The 24,108-nt window shown below is 45.1% G+C and overlaps 1 protein-coding gene across 2 annotated transcripts; it reads left to right on the top strand.

Moving 5' to 3' along the window:
- The first annotated feature begins 975 nt into the window (after positions 1-975).
- LOC125718631 (GA-binding protein subunit beta-1-like) lies at positions 976-10,316 on the top strand. Of its 2 annotated transcripts, XM_048992554.1 has the most exons (10): positions 976-1,119; positions 1,222-1,302; positions 3,220-3,327; positions 3,831-3,998; positions 4,489-4,683; positions 5,327-5,453; positions 5,675-5,761; positions 5,948-6,115; positions 6,590-6,705; positions 7,503-10,316. In XM_048992554.1, exons 3-10 carry the CDS (start codon positions 3,220-3,222, stop codon positions 7,863-7,865), a joined length of 1,332 nt encoding a protein of 443 aa, XP_048848511.1. In that variant the 5' UTR covers positions 976-1,119; positions 1,222-1,302; the 3' UTR covers positions 7,866-10,316. The 2 variants fall into 2 exon arrangements, with proteins under 2 accessions (XP_048848511.1, XP_048848510.1); XM_048992553.1 differs by lacking the exon at positions 1,222-1,302.
- Positions 10,317-24,108: the final 13,792 nt, after the last annotated feature.

The following is a 24,108-nucleotide window of genomic DNA, read 5'->3' as shown; positions in this document are numbered from 1 at the left end:
GGCCCATTTTCAGTTTGCTTTTCTTTCGATTAACCCTGATGTTGAATGAGGTCCAATGCATATGAATTATCTGTTCCGATTCTTGGCTCATTTACCATTAGTGTGCAGTTGCATGAAATACCCAGCTTCATGTGCTTATTCCCACCACATAATGCACCATCGATTTTTAAAGAATACAAGTATATTTGTTAAAAAGCAGATGTCTGCAGCAGTATTATGGTTCATGTAAAACAAAAGAACTTGACTTTAAGTATGCAGGCTTAGAGACCAGACCTCACGTAGTTAAATGATAACTAAAATAGGAAGTTGGCAAAATTCACAGACATTATTGACAGACTTATGTTGGTTTTTGTTCCCTATTGCAAAATCCATGTTGATTGGTTTGTTTGCACTGAACAAGTTACTTTGATAGGTTTATTTGTACCGAGTCAGGTAAACGTTTTATGTGGTTTGATGAGCTTAGTGACTTGGCTTAGCAAAGACAAAAATGGACCTGTACCAAAAACATTTGAAACTGTATTCTGGTGTAACAATAGTATCCTTAAGGCCTGAAGTCACGTGTGCATTTTTTTCATACCAATATCGTATTATTCTTGTATACCTTCTTCATATAACAATTACCAGCATTTCACAGAAGATACCTTGGCAACAGGATTTATTAAGGTTTATCATACAGAAACCAGCACACTAAACAGATTCAAATATTTATATTATTACGTATAAGGACAATCAGCATGCATGTATATTTCAGGCACCCATAGCAAATAGGTTTACATCCAAGACTCTACGGGGGTAACAATGAACGACGTGTATATACTCAAGACGTAAGATTGTTTAGAAACGGGAAAACGCAATGCAACATATTTATTAGAAGAATTGAAACAGGGCAGTAGCGGTGCTGCTGCCGGGGGAGCACCGTCACTATCTATCCGCCCAAAAAAAGGGGCGCTCGCGTCACTTTCCACTTCCGGTGTCTCCGCGCCGCCATCTTTGTACCGCCGTTGAAATACAATAATAAATATTTATTTTTTTAAAAAGTTGTGAAAGGAAAATACAGAAAGTCTGATTTAAGGCGTTACATGTAATTCCAGCGACCTTTCTTTCCGCCGACAAGCCAAGGTACGTACCAGGAAAAACACCACGCAATTAATCGGACTTTTTTTTGTTAAATTACCCCGTTAAGCTGGGTTAGTAATATGTTGCATTTAAATATCTTGCTAGCTGGCGACAGAGCGGTAACTACCCACAGTTACTCGCCTCGATACTGAAATTAAAACGGACTGCTCCGGATAACACCTCCAGGTAATATTGGGGCAAAACTAACCAAAACGCTCCGGATAGTAGTTGGTAGTAGTTAAGCAGAAAGTAAATTTTAAAAAATTATTGCGAGCTGAAATAAGCTTTGTTACTACCTGCACCGTGGCCCGTTTGCAGAAGTCCGACGGGTTTTACGGGCAGCTGCTAAAAGCTTACATGTAAAAAAGGAGCCGCGCCGCGAAGTTGAAAAGTTGCGCGAAAGGCTTTTGTCGGCGGCGTGGGGCTCTTTACCGACCGGATGTGGAAGTGGTTTTTTCTCTTCGCGTTTAAATTACAATTTCAGATCCGACTTCCCCCGGAACATCGGCGGCTAAATATTAAAACGGTTTCCTGTGCATGCGGGTGCTTAAACTGGATCGATCAAAGTGTGGTTTAAGGGATAAAACGACTTGTAGCGGCCGGCTTTCGGCGGCTTTTTTGTTATGTCCCGAGCTCCGGCAGATCGGCGCTAAAGATGGCTGCTGGCCCGCCGGGGCTCGGGTTGCGCGGCTCTTTGGACAAAGATGTGTCGGTCCTTGTTAGCAAAACCACCACCGGGCTCGTTATCTGTGTACTGTTTACGTGGCTCTTTCATGATTTAAATGAGAATGATCGGTTTGTGGTCTGCAGTCGGCAGCCTGTTAGTCTGATTGTGACTGAAAAACAGCTCGCTGTGACTTGGTCGTCCCGTTTCAGCGGGGGGGGGGAGTTCGTACAAAGTATAGTTACCTTATTAAAAATATTAATAATGCATCTACTTTGCATGCAGTGTGCACGTCAGTGATAAAATGAAAAAGTCTTTCGTAACGATTATCACTGCCGTTCTGTTGGATATCTAGATTGCAGACGAGGCAACTATTACAGGGGTTTAAAGTTATTAGTTGTAATTGTTGACACACCATAGCACAACAATGAAATGCGTCCTTTGCATTTAATCCATATGTGACGTAGTGACAAGGCAGGGGGTAGCTAATTCAGCACCCGGGGAGCAGGGCTTCGGGTCAGTACCTTTCTCAGGGTACCTCAGGGGTACTTTCAATTCAAACCAACAAGTGAACGTCCCTAACCATTAGGCCACTTCCACCTTACTGCTGCCACATTTTATTTTTTTTAAGGATAACTTCGTGTATTTAAAACAAAATACCTTCTCCGGGTACATTATCAAATAGTTTATCGAGCAGGTATAATATTCAGAGTTATGTTTAACCAGTCAGTCAACCGTGCAGATTTGTGACACCGTTGTTATTCCAAATTGCAAAAAAAGAACGCAGTCCAGTTGCTATAGTTTCAGTACTCCAGTACACCGCTAGGGTGTTTTACCCCAACTTCTGCACTTTAAGATCTTAATACATGTACAACCGAGTTTAAATTTCTTTTATTAGGAGCATGAATGACTACCAAACACAGCAGTGTTAACATACGTTAATCGATACGTTTTATTCATCCTCAGACCAGCGGTCTTTCAGTCACAGGCAAAGAGGCTTAGGCCACTGCACTGCATGGCGCCTCATGGTACCAAGTATCCAGATTGTGCACAAATGACGTATCAACCCCCTTACCGAATTAATCGGGGTTTGAAATGGTCTGTTTTGCATTGTTCTATACTCATGATAATGATCTAACAATAAAGCTTATATTACAGATGTGCGGGTCATACTTATAATTCAGTATAATGTGCAGTCATGCATACATTTTATATTAGTTTTATTAAATTGAGGATCACAACAGACATGCTAGTGTCCCCTTACTAGTTCCAGTAGTTTTACACAAACCTTGTGTTAGTCTTTTCTCTTTCCCCTGGAGATGTGCACTAATATCACGCCTATCATATTAAGTATTTAGACACCATCAAACTCTTTGAAGCCCTATAATGTGACTGGTTGGTAAAGGTGTCGCCTCTATGTACCTCTGCACCTTCGTTAGATGTCACTGGTGGACCTTGGGAAGCGACTTCTGGAAGCCGCTCGGAAGGGGCAGGATGACGAGGTCAGGTCGCTCATGGCCAACGGAGCCCCCTTCACCACGGACTGGGTAATGTCGCTGTTTTCATTCTAGCTCTAAGTTAAATTAATTTCTGGTGTTTTTCAAGAATTATTCAAATTATTGAGATAAGTGTCGAGTGTAACAAATTGCGAAACATAAATACTGAATTTTCTATTGTACAAGTCATTAAAATAGCAACAGCATCTATAACGACATTGGTGCTTTGCATTGCCAACATGCCATAGTAGTAGAGAATGAAGTGTTATTAATGCATCTGGGTACGAGATCAGTAAATGCACAGGCGTATGTTTTGAGAAGCGTAGCCAGTACTGGTTCTATCTGATGTAGCACCCTAGGCCAGCATCACGGCTGGTGCCCCCTCCATCCACGGCAAAGTGAAATTGGCTGGCAGGTCGACACCCCCTCAGAAGCTGGCGCCTTAGGTGGCCGCCTATATGGTTGACTGACCCTGCATGTAGCTGTTTTCGTCTGCATCACTGTACATGGATCGGCTCGTTTCTGACCCCTTACCTGTCTCGCGTCGTCAACAGCTGGGGACGTCACCTTTGCATCTGGCCGCTCAGTACGGACACTATTCCACAGCGGAAGTACTGCTCAGGGCCGGCGTCAGCAGAGACGCCCGAACCAAAGTGGACAGGACCCCCCTGCACATGGCAGCCGCGGAAGGCCACTCTGTCATAGTGGACCTGCTCGTCCGGGTAAGCACTTTCCACATGCTCGTCCGGGTAAGCACTTTCCACATGCTCGTCCTGGTAAGCACTTTCCACATGCTCGTCCGGGTAAGCACTTTCCACAGCTTATTCAGCATTCAGCTTATTCGATCCCGCTGGCATCGAACGTGGTTCTGAACGTCTCAGCATGCTTTTGGGGTGGGTGGGGGGGGGGTGCGCAGCGGAGTTCACAGCGGAGTTCGCAGCAGTACTTCTGGTTGAATTTTGAAATCATGTGAAGCAGCCTTACTGTACAGAGGACAGATTTCTCAGTCATGGCTGTGTGGCACGACTGCTGCAAGAATGTGAGAGTTTGCTGATGTAGACGTTTATTTTTAAATTTAGCAGAAAAGTCCCGATTCCTGGATCAGAAAGTTTAGCTGTGTGATTTTTTTTCGCTGTATGGGTTTTAACTTGCATAGCTGCCTTCAGAAATGCTATTGGTCCTGATTCATTCCCTAATCTGCCTCCCTGGCAGAGCGGGGCCGACATCAACGCCAAAGACATGCTGAAGATGACGGCGCTGCACTGGGCCGCGGAGCACCAGCACCGCGACGTCGCCGAGCTGCTGGTCAAGTACGGCGCCGACGTTCACGCCCTTAGCAAGTTCGACAAGACCCCCTTTGACATAGCGGCTGACCACCAGGACAGCGACCTCATGGTCCTACTGCAGGTCAGTTTGCAGCCCAGTCCTGGGGCTGTGCTTGTCCAGGCTGTTGGTTACATGGTTCTTTCCAGGGGCGATTCCAGGATTTGACCCTCGGGGGTGCACTTTCAATCTGAAGAAAGCGAGTCCCCACGATAAAATATTAGCCGATCGGGGGGGTGGGGGCGTCCGGGACACCTAATTACGAAATTTGGAATTGTACGAAATCTGAACGAAAATACTGAACAAATCGTCTTAATCGACTTAATCACTTTCAGGGGGACTGAAACCAAAAATAAGGTGGTTGAAGCTCCCCTAAATGGGATCTGAAATCACTCTTGGTTTTATCTGTCGTCATAATGAATCATTTGAAAGAGTTCCTAACCGGAACTTCTCCTGTGATGCATCTTAGTGTATAAATAGAGTCAGGGTGCCTCGCTGGCTCTGTGGGGTTGTTGTGTCACGCCTCCAGAATGTGCTCACCATGCTCGCTTCATTTTCCGTGTGGTTTCCTCCCACGTGCAGATCAATCTTGCACAGTCTTGTATACGAGCGGCCTCCAACAGGTCGGAAGCACTATGCAGGGTGCCTTACACGTCCTGGGATTTGCCTCTGCAAATCGCTGCAGGTGAAACGGTAATGAATTGTAAACGGGGTGGCATCTGTGCAGGAGGGCATGCAGAACCAAGTCAACATGAATCCTGAGCAGACGCCTCAGTTCATCATCTCGTCCTCGTCGGCTGCCGGAGTGGTGAACCTTGCCGACCTCATCTCCACCACCGCCAAGTCTACCTCAGGTGAGGCCGGCGCTGAGGCAGGGGGAGGCCTGGACCATGGTCGCTTTCATTCTCTTTCTTGGAAGAATCTATCAGGGGGACCAAACGACCTGCATAGTAACCCTGTGCGACAGCTGTAGGTCGTGCGTGTGAAGTTCGCCGTCATCCGCGAGCGGCGTTTTCACGTTGATGGATGCATGGGCTGTACACCGGGTTTGGCTCAAGCGCCACTTGTCTTTTAGGAGAATGTGTCTCCACCACCTCAGTCCTCGCCACCCTTGCTGCCCTGGCAGAAGCTTCTGGGCCCATGGCCAACTCTAACAGACCAGGTAGGGGCAGTTGCATTTTGTCATTATGTCACATAGCACAGTTCAGTTCTGTCACTTGTATGCAATGGGAAATGTAGTTTGTGAGCTTTGCAGAGACAGTCCTGGGTTGTCAGTTCCCAGCTGGGAGCTCAGAGTCATATTGGAGTGTTATTTTGTCACTCCAGTGTAATATGTGTGCTGGAACAGGTGACTCAGAAGAGCTGATCGCAGCCGACTCGGTGAACTCGGCCATCCAGCACATGGTGGGTGATGGGGGCCAGAGGGTGATCACCATCGTTACGGACCAGCATGGCAACCTGCAAACAGGAGGGCTCGGACAGCAGTTCTTCGTTACTATGCAGCACGGGCAGCAGAGTGAGTCTCCGTCTCTCCATGCAGTTGGACGTGCAGCCTAAAGCTGGCTGCCCATTGGCCGTCAGTGAGGGACAGAAAACGTCGTGCACTATTTACAGTGTGCAGAGTTTATCATTGACTTGCAGCCCAGGAGAGCATATTTTATTCAGTTAACGCTGAATAATTTAAGCAGTTTATAAACGGTTAGCAGCTTTTTTTAGTTAATGTTTGCCTTTATACTGCCGGGCTCCCCAGTGATATGGAAATGCTATTCCATCGTTGTTGCATCTGTCAAATCGTTATGCACCCCTCTCTCCTCTAGAGGGTGTAGTTGTGCACTAAGCAACATCAAATACTGCATTACAGGTTGCATTACAGCAATATGATATACTACTCAGCTAGCAAGATGGTTATTGTTGTGGATAGGTGGACCACTGTTAGCTCACTTGTGTGTCTGGGTGTGTTTGTGTGCATGTTTCTGGTGACTGGCCATAGTGGTAGCAGTACCAGCAGGACAGATCACTGAAGAAGTGGTCGAGGAAGAGCCCCAGGCACTCCCATCCCGCAAGAGGAAGCTGGAGGCTTCGACCAATCACACGGAGCAAGACATGGTGAGTGTAGGACGTTGGGTGAATCTCAATATCCATACTTGACCGTACTTGTGTTCCCGCGTATCCGTTTTACATCATCTTCCATTGCCAAAGACCAGTTCCAATACTAAGAGGACAGAAAAATTCCTGGATGTTGTTGTTGCTCCGCCCCATATATCAAGGATACATCGGTTGCATCCTCACTGAATGAGACCAATCGCAGGATTCCTTGTGCCCCCAGTTCGTTCTTGGAAGGCAAGTTAGCGAGACTGGCCCTGCCCAGACCACCTGTATGGTCTTTGTGTTCTTGGTATTGAGATTTACCCATTGTCTCTGCTGGGCTTGGCCAACCCAGGCTGACGCATGGCACCTGCTTCATTCTCATGCTTTCCATTAATCTGTGTGCTTCAGTTAGCCAGCGCAACATTTTCAATAACATCTGTTATGTCCAACGCTCGGATGGTGTCTCGGAGGAAGAACTGTCAGTTCAGACTTTCAGTTAGGATGGACTAGTTCTGCTAAAATGACGGCCGAGCTGAGAAGGTGCCAGACAGTGGGGGGGCTCAGAGCGGGTGACACTGCCATAGTGTCAACTTTCAAGATTTATTTGTCATACAGTGTACTAATGTGCAGTGAAATTCTTTGCCACCTGACTCTCCGATTGTGGTTGAAGAAAATATGCGATATAAAGGAAAGATGATGAACAAACATGAGATCAGTGTGTGGTTAAGACTTAGTTTGTGGTTAATTAATACATAAGTAATAGCATAATGCTGTGTGTCGTCACTAAATGCGCTGGTGTGCTGGTGACACTCCAGGAGCCGGTGGAGAAGCACAGCCGCGAGCTTCTGCAGCGGCAGCTTCTGGAGGCCAACCGTAAGGCTCAGGAGTACCGGCAGCAGCTGCTGAAGAAGGAGCAGGAGGCAGAGCAGTATCGCCTGCGACTAGAGGCCATCGCCCACAGCCAGACCAACGGCACTACCACCACCGTGCTCGAGGAGTCGGGGACCGAGGGCGAGCTGATGCAGGAGGCCGAGGAGGCCATGGCAGGAGAGGAGGTGGTGGTCCTCCCAGAGGGCGCCATCATCATCAAGGCGGAGGACCTGGACGCGCCCGAGGAGCAGGTGACGCTGGTGGAGACGGTGGAGTCCACGCCCGCCCACGCCGAAGTCACTTCATAGAGTGATTGCAGACAGACAAGGGACTGTCACCCCGCCGCTGTTAGCGTGTTAGCGTTCCGCTTCCTCACCCTTTTTTTTGTATCCTCATGATGATTATTATTATTATTCCTGTTGTTGATTATTTTCCTTATTTTTTTTTTTCATCTTTTTTTTTCTAAAGCTTATGTGTGAAAAGCCATGTAATGAATACCGTGTGGGCGGGGTGAGGGTGGGGCGCCTGCAGCAGAACTCTAAGGTCTGGGGCGTACCTGAGAGAGGCTAGCAGGCGAGCGACGAGGGTGGGGCTTCAGTAGCTTTGTGAAGCATCTGATTGGCTGCGCCATTTCAGCGAGCCGAGCCTCCATTAGCCTCCATTAGCCTCCAACAGTGATTTCAAAAGGAGTTTTAAAGACGCCGGGATGGCAAAGGATGTGTGCCCTTTAAAAAGACACTATTTTTCAGACAGAGGCTTATGCATGGATGCTGTGTGAAGCAGGTCTCAGGAACACAGCTCAGCGTGCGGTGATGTCGTCTTGTAAGGGACTTCAGGGTTAAAAAAAAGCGCTATATATTTCCTAAAAGACGGCAGCTCTGAAGGACAGTGTGGGCCTCGAGGTTGTGTTCTGTGGTCCTCCATCTCTGTGAGACCGCCAGTGAGCGGCGATGATCTGAGGTGGTGGTATCGGACCGTTTGTCCAGCTCGGACCCGCACCAAGCCAGTGGGCGGCCCCTCTGACACCCTGTCCCATCCTGTTGGTACCAACGAGATTCCATGACGGGAAGTCAGGCATTGTGCTGCCCAGCGTGTCTGGCAGACGGCGTCAGACCCCATAGCCCTCCTCCCAGTGTCTGCACGTATTTCTGTCACGACACGCCACGTGCTTCGTGACCTGGAGGTTCCTAGAAGCCCCTCGTGCAGCTAGGCCACACATAGACAGAGATCTCATCGCTTGTCCCTAATTGCTTTTTAATTGTTGTTTTTTTGGGGATTTTTGGTTCCCTGTAGCCCAGTGCATTCTGGGACGTGGCTACACGGGTGTGCTGTAGCACAGAGTAAGGATCCTGATAGACGCCGTGGCCTCACCATGGATACAGCTGTCGTGGGAGATGCAGGTCTGAATGCAAATTGACAGCTGTTCAGATTCCTTAGCAGTTACTGCTGGCTCTCTGCTTCATTGTAGAAACACACCATTTTTTTTGTCGCACATGCCGAAAGGGTGGTAATTTCGTCTCGACCTCGGGGTGAAACCAGTCCTTCACTGCTTGCTTACAATTCTTAGCAATGCCTGCAGGAGCGTCACATAAGAACCGCTTAATATTTCCTCCACATTTCATGTGAATATTTGACTTTTTTTTTATTGTTCTTTAGTCAATTTATTTTTCCTTTCATGCTCATTCTGTATACACCTGTCTGCGTTCTGTTTAAACAGCGGAGTAGGACTTGCATTTGGAGAATGATTCTGACGTTTCAGCCAAAATAGTCCCCTTTGGGGAGTTTAAATACCAAAATGCACACGGGGATGTAAGCGCCCATAATCGGCTGCGTCTTTGCGTGGCACTCCTTACTTCTACCTGCAGATGGCACTACACTTAAGGGAAGGTCTAGATTTGTTGATCCCAACAACTAATACTGATTTTCATTAGTCTAAATTCTGCCTAGAAGTGAATATTAATTAATTACATCGCAGTCCTTAAGTTTTTCAAGAGCCGTAAGAACAGCTTTTCTCTCTCTAAAAGGTAGCTGTTAATGATGAGTCAGTCTGGCTGGAGAGTTTTGATGGTGCCTTTTATGGGAGTTCATGTATCTACATGGTGTGACTCTTTTGTCGGAGACGCTGTGTAACGTGGACTGATGAAGGAAACGCATCGTCGTACCTTCTGCGAGTACTTGTTCATGTAATGTTACTGAATGGGTCTTTCCTGAAAAAGGTACTAATTAGTCATTTAATTACTGTTAACTCTGGGACAGAAATCATGAAAAATTCCTTCCAACTAATGCTGAGATGTTTTTTCTTTCCAGTGCTCATTAATTGATTTTATTGTGAGAATGCAAGATAGTGAGTGAAATTTCCAGACCTTAAACATTTAACAGGGCTGCTGTTTAGTATGCAAATTAACAAGCTGCACCTTGTAAGAGGGACTTTTGATACATTATTTTGTATTAACAAAGAAGCACTATCAGGGATTGATTGTCTTCCAGACATTTTTAAGAACCAAGTTATAATTAAAACCAATACAACTTAGTAATTGTTTTGGCGTTGAAAATGTAAAATAGTTTTGTAAAAGACATGTTTCCTTTTTTTAAATAAAAGACAGCAAATATTTTCAGTATTCAGTTAAACGCATTCAATAATGTTCTTTTATTACTGATGGCTCATGCCCTTCATAGAAAAGGGCATCTCCTGTAGTTCTGTATCCTAAATGTAACCTCATGTATCTCCGAATTAAATATCCAATTTTTTTTTTCCTCCAGCGTTGTGTGACGTGTTTTGTATGGGACTCAGTAGGTGAGGGTTCGGATAGGGAGACCATTTACCGTAAATTATGTCAGTTGCAAATGCAGCCTCCTGGGCAGTGATGTGCTTGGTCAAGGCACATAGAAGGGCCTTTGAACAGAAGCTGCAGTGCATTATGGGAAGCCCAGAACAGTGGGTTATGCAAATGGAAGCTTGATTGTCCAATAAGATAAGGTTGTGACACTAGGCTGTCACCCAATTTCTGCCCAGACTATATATAGTGTCATGGCAGTTATTGTGCTTGGGATCTGGTATGTCCTGGACTTGTGGCCATTGTTTGCTGTTTACCGTTGAAAATGCTCATATTTGTCTTCACAATGTTTTCCTATGGCTCTAAATAATTTGCAATAATAGTCTTTTTCCTCACTAAAAGGTGTGGTATACCTGAACAATCTATTTCATTATGAAGTTTTAGTACTACCTTGTATGTTTTCATGTGGTGTATATTTTGTGTAGCAAATACCTGCATCCATGATTTGTAAGTTATGTGACAGTTATTTTTCATCGCATTTAAACAATCTGCAGTTAATACTTTTCGTATCTTTTTGTGATTGGGTGACTGATGTCACAGGGGCCTGGTTCTGGAGTTCATGCCTTGTGTTTATAGTTAAATGCTGTCAGCGTCTGCTTTTATATGAGACAGGCCTTAAAGAGACGTGATCTCGGACAAAAAAAGTTGTGAAATGAGCTACTTGTCAGACACACTTCAGTGGGTGACATCTTTGCACCTCAAGTGTTCAGAGGATGCTGTCAGGAGACTGCATGTAGGCGGTGAGGATGCCACTTCATAGTGATCCCTAACCTTAACCCTCTCTACTGATATATTAAGGGTGTGCTTTATTTTTAAACAGCCCTTCTAATATGCTGCAGTTCCATAAAATATTGTGAGGCATCTCTTACTGTTTTTCATGGAAACTGTTAGATGCAGGGTTATTTTAAGAGTAAAGAATGTTATTGAAAATTGACAAGAAAATGTTTTTTTTTTAATGGTCTTTAAGCATGTGACAGTAGTGATGCTTTCCTGTGGGGGAATTGCTCTTTTGCTTATTCTGATTTGCTCTCCGTGAGACAGAGAGCTGAGCGTATGTTTGGGGGCCCGGCACAGGATCCTACAGCATCAGGTACCTCTGGAACAATCGGGGTTGAGGGCCTCGCTCAGGGGCCCGACAGTGGCATCGGTCTGCAAAACAGCGACCTTCCAGTCATGGGCACCGAGTCCTAACCCCGCTGAGCCAGAGACCACCCCGAAGGTCGCCACTTCAAATCCCTTGGCCAACAGAGTGATGTCACTGCTGTGTCCTTGGCAAGGTCTGATTCTCAAATCCCAGTTACTCCAGGGATGTTGGCTAACCCCCCCCCCCTTATCCTCGCTTTGGAAAAAAGCTTTTTTACGAAATATGTAAATGCGGTGCTGTGTAAGGCCGTGAATCGTTTAAACTCTCGCTACATTCTGGGTAAAGCTTGAGGTAATCTGTCTTTAGCTATTTGCAGAAAAATCTATAATTTTGGAATCGCTTCTAGAGAAAGGGGCAATAATATGAGTCAATGAGACAAATATGTAAAGTTCTTTTTTTTAAAAAAAGGATAAATGTCACGGTAACACAGAAGCTAATATATCAATCGCCATGTCCTGCAAACATAAGGGATATTTCTGCAAGGACATGTTTTGCTGCCGCTGTTAAAAGAGGATTAAATGGCACCTTAGCTTTTTTAGTTCACCTCATGTCCTATTTTGGAAACAAATGAGTGCTTCTGTCAGAGCGGCTGGCCATCTTAGCGTAAAGCTGCGCGCGGTGGGGGCAGGACGCAGCGAGTTAACAGAAAACAGATGGAAGTGTTGATTAGCTAGCAATATGTGAGCCGATGTGTGGGAGATAGTGTCCAGAGCCATCCTCGCTCCGCGGGCAGGAAATTAAACATTAAGGAGGACTAATGAAGCCAATAATGGTTCACAAACGAGTTGTGTGCAGTGGAGGGGGCAGCGGTTAGAAGACTCGGGTTCGAATCCTAAAAGGGCGTCGCTGCTTCTGTCATATTCTTTCTGATGAAAGTATCAGTACAGAAATTCATCCATCAATCCATTTTTTATACCTGATTGTCCTATTCAGGCTTGGGGGGGTGGTGGTTGTGGTCCGGAGCCCCTCCTGGAAGCTACGGGCACAAGGCAGGTAACAGCCCATCACGGGGTGTCAGTCCATCACAGGGCACACTCGCAGTTTGGCATCTCATCTTCAGTTCATCATAGCATGCCTTCGGACCCCACAACAACAAAAACATACAAACTCCACATGTAGAGCTGGGATAGGCACTGAAACCCCGGTTCTAGAGGTATGATGCATCAGTGCTAACCACCGTGCTGCCCCTACAGAAATTCATGAATGCCATTAATAAGCAGGCACTTTTTCAAATTGACGTACAATTGATAAAGCAGGTCGGACTGCAACTGGGGATTAAGGGCCTTGTTCACGCCACCAGCCCTGGGATTTGAACAGATGACCATCTGATCACAGAGTTCTTACCTGCTGAGCCGCACACTGCAATTTGTAGTTCAGGTAACATTTTAGTTCTGACACTACTAATCTACGATCTCCTTTGTGCTCCAACGTGCCGTGAAAAAAAAAAACATGATCGGTTTCGTGGAGGTACTTTCACTTTCACTAAGAGGTTCTGCCCCATGACCCTGAGGAAGACTTAAAGACTCAAAGCACGCAGAAACACGTCTGTCTGAGAACATGTATGATGCAAAACGGAGAATGATGCGTCCGATCTTCCTATACTTTAGTCGGCTGCTGTGTTATTGGCCCACAGTGCTTGCCTGTCTGATTCATTCTCACTACGCTACTAGCAGAGGTCTTAATAATACAAATGCTGGCAGCTTGTACTGTTCCGACCAAACTGCAAATCATGAAATGACACTGGATGGCCACTGGAACTAGCGTGCAGAACTTCCTGCTGCCTCTGCCAAAAGGTCAAGGGCAGAGTCGTGATCAAGGCCCTGGACCTCTGGAAGGCGGATGTGCTGGGCTGCAGCTGAGGCTGGTGTTGGTCGGGAACGGGGGCTGTGATGCGTAGGCGGATGGCTCTTACACTTCTCCAGAAGTGTTCCTGGCAACAGCTGTACACTAAATGGATATTCTCACCACTTCTATAGATTTTTTTGTTCAATTTTATACCTTGAATAATATTAATATGGTAGTTGAAAGTATAATGTCAATGCAGTCGAAAAACTATCTGTAGAATGTACGGTAACACTCATCAGTAACAGTCATCATATTGCACTATAGATACCTTCATAATGCACTATAATAGTCTGAATAAGCCATTATGAAGGTATTTATAGTGCATTGTAACCGAGAGCTTCATGAAGCATTCATAATACATAACAAACAGGCTATAATGCGTTATGCCTTTTTATAAATAGTTATAGCATGTTTATAATGCTTTATGAATGCATTATTATTTATGCATGGGTGCTTTACATAAAGTGTTGCCATTGTTGCTGTTTATTATTTAAAAAAAAAAACCTTTGAAATCGGTACAGGATGTACTGTATATCCTGCATTAACTTCATCCATTTTCCTTAAGTGGTGAGCATAGACCCAGTCCCAGCAAGTATAGGTTATGAAACAGGACACCCTGGATTGATGCCGTTAACTTCAAATAAATGCACAAATTATTAAGTAGAAAGAACCTGTTTTTCATGATGTCTTGGAATCGCTTTTATTAGTGGTCAGAGATGGATGCAGTCCCGAGAGTCAAAAGAGACCTGAATACATTCTGCTGCCATACGGTGCTTGTGCTGTGACATGTGATAGGATGGATTGCATTCTGAGTCATGTGACCTTCATCATGTGACCTTTGTCATGGGCAACCCCTCAGTGTAGAGTCCCGGGCACAGAGCAGGGGGCAGTGGGAGCAGTCTGCCCTCCTTTGTGCCAGAGCAGTTATTCAGTGTGATGACAGCATATGACAAAGATTGATGAACCCCTTTTCAAATTATATATGCGATTTTCCTTGATTAAATTACATGACCACTCCTCTTTATTTTACCAGTCGCCACGGTCGTATGAAGGGGACATATTTAATATTTAATGTTCGCCAACATTTCATTAATGAAGACTCTATTTAGACGTCTCTTGTGCGTCGTGTAAAAATACTGGGACGTTTGATTGAAGTTCCCTGCAGGTGACTAGCTCATCGTTTCAGAATTCATGATTTCAAACCATGATTCTGAATTTTCCTTTAGCAAACAGTCAAATCAAGATGGCTGAAATGAAGCCTGTAATTCTTAGCATCACTAAAACGTACTTACACAGTGCCTGGAGAGATCAAATATGCCAGCAGAGGCAGTAATAAGGCGAGACAGAACACTTAGCATCCTAAGGTACTGTACAAAGAAGATTATATGGACTAGTAAAGTGTATCTCTAGGAAAAGGTTCTGAAAGGTGTCGGTGAAATGACACTTACGTCCTTTCTAGAATGTTTTAGGTAGCTCAGGATTTAATGTCAACCCCGTGTCACCGGGAGGTGTTTCTCACTCAAAAAAACTGGGAATTATTTGGACATGGAGACCCAAATAATTAGCACTTGGAATTTATTTTTGAAGAGTGGCATCCCCCCCCTCAAAAAAAAAAAAATCCACATCTCACTGTCCTCCTCCAGGTGCTTCTGAATTAATGCTCTTTACGGGAGTTTCTCCAAAGACAAGAAGGAAGATTCACCTCGGAATCACCTTGAAGGACGATCATTTTGAAAACAAAAAAAAAATGGAAAAACGTCTCTCGTCCCACTGATGGATTTTTATATTCCAGCTAAAACCAAGCAGTCAGTCACCAGATGGATTTGAAAAATGTGCTCCGGTTGGAGCACAGCAAATGCACTTAGCATGGTGGAAAAAGTGCTACGGCCAGCAGTCTGAAAGTACTTCCAGGGGCCTGGCTTAACTGTGGGCTCAGCAGCCGGCTCGGTCTCAGGCGGGGGCCACCTGGAGACACAAGCGGACCGTGGCTTTGGCCTACGGTGGGTTAATTACAGAGACGAGGCGCTGCGTGATAAAAACAGACGGCGTCAGAAAGGCAAGAAGCGATCTCCCATGACTCAGCCTGGGTCCTCCCAAAAATGACATTATGCTCTGACTTCTGTGCAAATATAATTGTTTGACCTCTAGGCTAATGCTGCTCAAACAGTGGCATGATGCAGTTCCTCTTTCTGTGCGAGGCAGCTCCGTAGGCCTTGGGAGAACAGATAGTAAAGTACAAACTGACAAATGTTAAGGTGGTTTTACATGCGACACCATAGCTGCCTGGAACTTGAATAACACTGCGTTCACGGTGTCGGTATTTTTTAAAAATATATATACAGTATGTCGGGCCACATTCTGTTTGTGCAATGAAGTAAAAGTCATTGGAGCTGCACTGAAATGAAATGTAAAGTAAATCAACCCATGTGTGCAAGCCATGAGTTCTTTATTCTTTGCTTAAGTGAGAAATTTTAATTGCTGTTTCTATTTTTAGCGCTACGACTTGGCTGTAAATTGATCAAGGTGAGGAATTCTCACTCAAATTTCCAGATCTGCCATCCACTGCTTCATGTAATTTCCCAGTTATCACAAGGATTTGGTATCTTTTTTGTAACTCTAATTATTTTTATGTCCATGAACAACTGCGTATTATAGTACTTGGGTGTTAAGGAAATTTTAATTCATTTTTGAAGTACATGTGGAAACTTCTGGGCACGGTATGTAAAAGATAAAGGGAATGACTGCAGCATTTTGGGCATGACTGTATGTTGCTTTCTGTTTCTCTAAGACAGACCTTCCCAGCCCTGCTCTCTGATCACAGCTTGTATGTCACTTTCGACAAACGCCGCTGCTAAATAAGTAAACGTAACCTTAGAATGTGAAAGTCCAGCAGTATAAATTAATGATGGACAATTACCAGTAATGGCAGGATTTCCGAAGAGAATTTAAGCCAATCCTGAGAATTCACCTACAAGGTGCTTTGCTGGTACAGTTAAATGGTCTCTCAAATGCTGGCTACTTCACCAGATTCCCAGTTGATTGTGTGTTGGGGTTTATGATCTCCACAATATCATTTAAATTTGTTTCTGAGTTAGTGTTTCTCTCCAAACCTTGTAAATACCGATGAATTATATATATATATATCCGTGCTTTGTATTTAATGTGGGTGGGATGAACTCCAATCTGTAACTCTGACTCATAACTACATCCTGCTTCAGGAACCAGGAGGGTCTTCTGAGTTCATGAAAATGGGAGTTTCCACTAATTATATAACAATGTAAAACGGGCTTTCTAAATTTAAAGGTTTTGTGTCCTAATAATTGCCTTTCACCTTTAATTATAATCTGAATGCCCTTTTATGTCATCCCGCAGTGAGCAGAAGATGGTATAGCGTGTAGCTTATGAAAGAATCTCGTCTCGCGGGAGTATTCATCAGTGCGCTTTGAGCTGTGAATTGGACCAGTCTGCATAGTACAGACCATGGTTAATGAGTCTGCTCGTTGTGTAAAACCAAAATTACCCAGGTATGCCCATTACGCTGACATAAAATATCTACATCGTTTTAGCTCTTTCAATATCCAACATTCCTTTTAATTTAACAGGCTATAAACTTAAAATTCAATTAGCAGCCAGCTTTATATTAATTTTACTTTGGGTTTTACGAAGTATCAGAGGAAGCATGCAGTGGGAGTCAGATCAGCAACAGTTTTCCAATTAACATAACTGAAGAATTATGGTAAGTACTTTAAACGGCTTAACGCTATACATTGCGTTGGTGGCTCATTCGCATGCAAAAGGTTAACGAACTAAGAGATCGACTGAGATGAAATCCGACATGTCCCGCCTAGACTGACGTGCGACACCTTTGGGCCAGAGACTGCTTGGAAAGGTCAGGAGGCTTTGAGCTCTGCGGCATATTACCTTTCATCTTTCCTCCGTGGATGGATTCACAAGAACGTAATAAGAGCTTTGACACGTCAAAACCGCTACGACTCATCTGCGGCTACCTTGATAAGGGTTAAGTTTCACCGAGTTGCCTCCTGTTTCGCTTCTTCATGCCTCATGTATCGCAAGGTTTCCAGCCAAGATTTTTAACGCTTAAGAATGTTTCTTCTTGGACTTTGCAGCATGTAAACTGCTCGAAGGGACTGGGTGGGCAGTTCGGAGCGCCAGCCAGCCGCGAGTGCCGTTGGCGTCTCTCCCTTTCGCTCTTTTTTCGTGCTCGGCGAGTCACGTTGCTCACCCCGTGCACGAAATGATGGATTTGCTTGAGTTTATGTAGGCAATGGGGATTGAATAGGCTTGCAGAATGCTCTCAGAGTGACTCAGCTAGCAGGAGCAGTGGGATTTAGGCCATAATGAAAAGAAGCAGAACATTATCCTATGAGGATTAGCCACACAAAAATATACGAAGGGCCAACTGGAAATGCACATATTCCAATATTACTACCATGGACTGTGGAGCACATCTGACCACGGAGGGAGCATAAGGGGAGGGGGCTTTAAAGTCATGTCAGTTTATCTGTTTGCTTTACAAAACCTCAGACAAAGTCTTCTTCATCTTTATTGTTTTTCGAAATTGTCAAAGCTTGCCCACCTCACTGTGCACTTTTTTGCCTCGTGATGCGCATTCAGATTCAGCCAACGCTGCCAGTGACGTAACATTGAATTTACCATCTAAAAATACATCTGATTGGTAGATATAAAATCACAGCACTCAGTGAGTAATCAACGTCATTTGCTCTGGCTTTTATCAATATAGTTTTATCAGTTTGCATTTTTAGGTAAATTTGTAGCTAGTTTTTTTCGTCATTATCTGTCACTGCATTTGTAATTATGCTCCACAAGTTACCCAAGCATGTTCCAGGGTGCCCCCCCCCCCCCCCCCCCCCCCCCCCCCCCCCCAATTCCACAGTCGGCAATTAGTGCAGTGTAACCCCGGTGCTGGCAATGCGATAAAAGCACGTGCTGTGTTAATGTAAAACACAATGCCTCTAACTTGGGCCAAAACTGCAATGATGTGAAAACAACAACAGAAGTTATGAAAACTTCAATCATCAAGTATGTAGCTTTTATAACCAAGAAACAAACTGACTTGGTTTTGTGGCCAAAAGTTTAAATCCTGTTTTTGTACCAATGATTCCAGCAGCAAAAATGTGTGAAGCCGTAAGCAGTTCAAGTTGCTTACAGTCGATGTGCTTTCGAACCTAATAAATGTAAAGTCGACTGGGCCTTTTCTTGTCTTTTGTATTTAAAAGCTCAAGGAACATCCAAGCCCTCAGACTGTTAATGCTGACTACAGAACTTGGCTCTGAACCAGCGTTTCCCATTCTGCTTCTCAGGGACCCACAGTCGGTACACATTTTTGCTGGAGTTGGGAGGGAGCAAAAACGTGGACTTCTGTGAGTCCCTGAGGACTGGATCGGGAAACCCTGCAGTAAACGCTTCTTGTAGAAAGTTTAGCCCCAGCAGAGTGTGTCAGTCCTTCGAAATAAAGTCTTAGTTTTGGCCGTTAGCCTAATTAAATGATCTTAAGGAAGGTCTCATAATGCCTATTCTGGTGAATTCGGAGTCATTCCTTGGGTTGAGGAGATTTCTTGAGGCCCGCGATGAGAAAATAGGGGAAATCTCTTAAGCACGACGGTAATTCTTCTGACTGGATTAACTGGCTGATAAAAGCCTGTATGAATCAGTGCTCCTAGTTCCTTTGGGCCCCTGTATTGTTCAGACTGGAGTCTGGGAGATTATCTGAGAATGTCGCTAGTGCCTCCTAGGAAGGATTGTCAGTGCAGTGCAGCAATATAGAAACCACTTCAGACAGAGCCATGCAGCTTGTGGGCAGGGGGGTGGTTTAGCTTACACCATTGTTTTAAAACGGTGGTGAGGCCAGGGATGCTTTTTTGCGAGCGGAAGGGGACGAACGAGACCCCTCTCTATTCACCCATTATTTGAACGCCGGCTTTAGTGCCATGCCAGGGCTCTCAGTCTCCGTCCCTTTGTTTTATTATTCCATTTGTGTTCCAAAAAAGGACTCTGTCGTCATTCGAGTAACTGTTGCTAAGGGATGTACCTTTCAGTGCCATGACAGCGCGAGTGTGCCCCCCCCCCACAGCTGGCGAGACTATGTCCCCGGAGCTGCCTAAGCTGGTAGGGCCCCCCAGCCCTCTGGCACGACCCGATAAGTGGCGGCGGCAGGGCAGATGGCCTTTAAGTGCCCGTTTATCTGTCACGGATCCCATCCTCTGCTTGTCCTTTTCGCACTCCTTTCCCTTGGCCCCTGCTATACCGTCTCCTCCCCACGACCGGGCACATCGTCCTCCTCCTCAGGTCCATTTCCTCGCTCTGGCCTCTCACACGCCGTCCTTATCTCCTCACGTAGTTTCTCCGCGCCCCTCGGCTCGATAGAGAGCGAGGAAGCGCTATACCTGAAATAGAAAGGTAATACGCTCAGGTCCCGCTCACGTCTCTTTCTTGGGAGCTGGGGACGACTGTCGGAGATTATGCAAAAGCAGCTTCCCTGAGCGCGGCCTCCTGTCGTGTTCCTGGGAATGGGATGTCCTAAGACGTACAGAGTCCCGGAGCGAGATCTTCCTCTCGCTGCATCTCTTTATGTTCCTGCTGACCCTATGGAAGACATCACATCATGATGACTCATGAAAAAACGTCGGAGCACAGATGGAACTAGAATATTTCTGGTGAATGAACAGTAACGCCAAGGCACAGAGATCAGTGAGAATGAGGGGAAGATAACACGACTGTGTGTACCAAAGAGTCGCGGTACAGTGAAGCTTTGAGGCTCCTAAAGGCCGGGATTTGCACGCGGTCGGGATTATTGTTCACTGTCGGAGGTCTGATGGTTCCGGTTGGGTTACACTAGGCAGTGATTGACAGTGAACAGCACCATCCCTCGCCTCCCTGAGGCTCTGAAACCTCATCTAGCAATAAAGATATAGTATTAGCATTTGCAAAAAAAAAATGCTTTGATAGCATCTACAATGAAAGGCGCCTTACATCAAAAGCGCTGGTGCTAGCATGTCAGTACGCCGGCTAGTTGTTTTAGTGTCCCTCCTCTTTTAGTTTTGCCCCATTTCTCTCTTCATTTCACAACCCTCTTTAATACCTTCCCTCCTGCTCTCCGTTCAGTTTCTTCTCTTCCAATGGCAGTTGCAGGTGGGAGGCTGTGTTGCCATCAAAACCTATTTCGGGGGCAGTTTCCATGGGAACTAGCTGTAATGGTTAGAACATGAGGTGTGCTGTGGTAATGTTGAATGTGTTTGTGTTTTGACGTTGGGGGGGGGGGGGGAGGCTGTCAATCAAAGATCCTCCGCTCAGACGGCGCTGTCACATGACATCAGGTCTGCATCTAGACAGGCTTGTCGGTGCCCTGCCTCCCCTTTATCAGTGTTATTTGACGTCTGTCTGGCGCTAATGCTATGTAATTGCTGTCGAACGCTCACTAATTCATGTGTAGGGCAGCTACATCCGATTAGCCCAGTGTGGACTCACTGGTAAGACATCAAAGCAGAATTAAAGCCCCGTGCTTAATTTTTTTATTTTGGTAAGAATAATTAATGGAATCCTCCCCCGTGTATATTAGTGACGCTCTGAAGGACCTCCTGCCATGACATTCCACACGGCCGCTGGCCTGATGCTCTGCTCGTGCTCCCCCGCTGAGGTAGCAGCGAATGGCAGCAGGCTCTTCACCATACCCCCTACTATTTTGTAATTAAGACCTGGAGTTATGGGCCACTGCGGTGCTATTAATGGTGGCAAACAAGCAATGTTGTGCCGTCATAATTATACTCTGACAAAAGAGCCTTTAGCATAATTACAGGCTCTGACGGTGCTCATAGCATGGAAAGCAAGCCAAACTTTTATCATTAGATTAAGTGTCATGGAGGTGTGTGTGCGTGTGTGGTACCGGGCCTGAAAACCTGCCGGTTATGACTGCGCTCATGACCAGAAGGTTGTTGGTTCAAATCCCTTAACTGTTCAATAGATTTCACTGTTGGGCCCTTGACTATGACCCTAACCCCAAATTTCTCCAGGAAAGCTGTCATACGTCACTTTGGACAAAAGTCTCTGCCAAATAAATGCGATGTATAAATGCAAGCCTAATGTCTGGTGGTGCAGTTATCAAGGGATTAAAGAGGCTTCTCTGGGGTTATGAGACACTGCCACTTTAATGAGAATTTTAACAGAAATATGCCCACTGTGCAACAGCCTGCATTCGTACCTCAGAATTCACGGCCTGAACTGCTTTAGGGAGCATCCACCTTAAATGTTAGACATCAGACTCAGAAGGAGGCGGAGCATGACAGAAGCACAGTATACAGTATGATCAGTAAAATTTAAAAAGAAAACAGAGAGATATATTACCTAAGAATTGCCTTTTAAGCTTGCTTGCTTATTTTTCTGGGTGAACATCGTCATTAAGTCTGTTGGTCTTTGGGGCGCACTCTAACGTAATGACAAAAAGAATCTTTTTTTTAAATGGGACTTTACATGCATGCTATTATATTGCTGAGGCATAATGACTACACACACCCACACAGCTCCTATGCCATTGACTTATATGCAACCATGAGTAATTAGATATATTGTACATGATCGATTATTATTAGAGCAGAGATGTATTATGGATAATATAATCAAATACAGCACTCCAGAATGCATTGTAAAAATGTTCTGTAAAAATAGAAACTTCAGAAATATAAGATTTTCCAGGAGATTTATTATATTAGTGATCCACTCAACTGACTATCTTCTCTAGAAATCCATCCATTTTCCAAACCGCTTATCCTACTGGGTTGCGGGGGTCCAGAGCCTATCCCGGAATCAATGGGCACGTGGCAGGGAACAACCCAGGATGGGGGGCCAGCCCATCGCAGGGCAAACATCTCTAGAAATATTCTTGAAAATTATGGCTTCAGGTTTCCTTTCGTTCATGGCTTCAGGTAACCATGCATGCTAATTATCCATTTTAAATTCAGCTTTTCGCGAGCCAGAACAAAAATGTGTGTCAGTTATTTTGACATCCCCAATGATTCTGAGGACGGCGTCTCCCGTGCAATATGAGGAGTTAGATGTTATCGCTCCATCAATAAACTAGCATAGCGACAGTTTACACCGGCTTCCCAGCATGCAACACCGGCAGACACATTACTCCCTGGCGTGAGCGCCGCGTTTGTGTGAATCCTAGTGTGACAGTAATTTTTTTCCCCACACAGTGTTGAAAACCTTTCCTATTATCTTCTGCTGGCCGCAGCCAGTGCTGGTGATGTTCGCTAGTTCTGAATGAGCAGTGAGTGATATGAGAAAGATCCTGGAGGACGTCTTCCCTTGTGCGGTGGTGCGAGTTTATCAAGGCGGCTCGATATTGCTCCGCAGGCCACTTCTGCCTGGGCTGCCCAGCGTAGGCGGCGAATTCACCATCCGCCCGCGCCAGCTGCAGTTAGGGTCAGCATTTCCCGCGGCAAACCGCCGCGCTTTGGGCATTTGGCGCCGCAGCTATGCTAACATCTCGTCTGCAGGGGTTTTCCGACAAGACTTTGAAAACGCTCTGAGATTTGTGAGTGGTATACAGTGTTGCCAGATATTAAATGTTGGAAGTATCGTACCAACAGCTTAAAATTATCGTATTTTGAGAGAAATTATCGTACATACGCAATTCCCATTGCGTGTGTACGATGTTGCTCAAAAAATCTTCTACAATAACACATTATCATAGACTGTGCATATTATAGTGTATGATGGAACTTTTACTTACAGAACTCTTGTAAAAACCACCTCTGGGCAAAACAGCACCTCTAGCACAGTAAAACTGTGTTATTTCTCCCATTCATTTCTGTAAGTCTGATGGCGATGTTGCGTATGTTTATTCTTTGCGTCTTCCGTAACTGCAACTCCGCCATGCAAATCCGCGCCGGCTCATCATTGTTTACTTTGTGTGGCCCACGTGTTACATCGTGCGTTGATTGGCTGTAAAGGCACGTGAGAGGACTGCTTATAAACAAGCCAAGTATGTCTGCCCAGCCGAATGAAAACAGATCTGTACCTTCTCGTGCTAATGAAATATCTTAGCCATAAAATGAAGGGGTAAAATTATCGTACATTATGGGATTTTTGGAATTATTGATCGTACAGAGATTACAATTATCGTACAAATACGATAATTATCGTACGTCTGGTAACACTGGTGGTATATAAGAGGATCATAGAAAGTTAAGAGCAACACACACCTTGCTACACATATCAAGGGAGGTAATGCTAAGATTATACAATTCCTTGGTGAGACCTCACCTGGAATATTGTGTGCAGGTTTGGTCACCATATCTTAAAAAGGACATTGTGGCCTTAGAAAAGGTGCAGCGTAGGGCCACAAAAATGATTCCTGGTCTTAGAGGAATGTCATACGAGGAACGGTTACTTGAGCTAAATCTGTTCAGTCTCAAGCAAAGGAGACTGAGGGGGGACATGATCCAGGTATATAAGATTCTAACAGGTTTGGATGCTGTTCAACCAAATAGTTACTTCAGCATTAGTTTAAATACACGAACTCGTGGCCATAGGTGGAAATTAGCGGGAGAACATTTCAAGCTGGATTTAAGGAAGCACTTCTTTACACAGCGTGTAGTCAGAGTATGGAATAGCCTTCCTGATAATGTAGTCAAAGCTGAATCCTTGGGTTCCTTTAAATCAGAGCTAGATAAGATTTTAACGACTCTG

The sequence above is a fragment of the Brienomyrus brachyistius genome, chromosome 23 (genome assembly GCF_023856365.1).
Source record: "Brienomyrus brachyistius isolate T26 chromosome 23, BBRACH_0.4, whole genome shotgun sequence".
Lineage (NCBI taxonomy): Eukaryota > Metazoa > Chordata > Actinopteri > Osteoglossiformes > Mormyridae > Brienomyrus > Brienomyrus brachyistius.
Note: the sequence above shows the minus strand (reverse complement) of the source record. Positions and strands in the feature narration are given on the sequence as shown.

What these genes read in the sequence shown, in the direction of transcription:
- LOC125718631 (XM_048992553.1), top strand. Translation starts at nt 3,220, where the DNA reads ATGTCACTGGTGGACCTTGGGAAGCGACTTCTGGAAGCCGCTCGGAAG. An exon ending in TATGCAGCACGGGCAGCAGA is followed by an intron (nt 6,116 to 6,589) that starts GTGAGTCTCCGT and finishes GACTGGCCATAG; the next exon opens with TGGTAGCAGTACCAGCAGGA. An exon ending in ATCACACGGAGCAAGACATG is followed by an intron (nt 6,706 to 7,502) that starts GTGAGTGTAGGA and finishes GTGACACTCCAG; the next exon opens with GAGCCGGTGGAGAAGCACAG.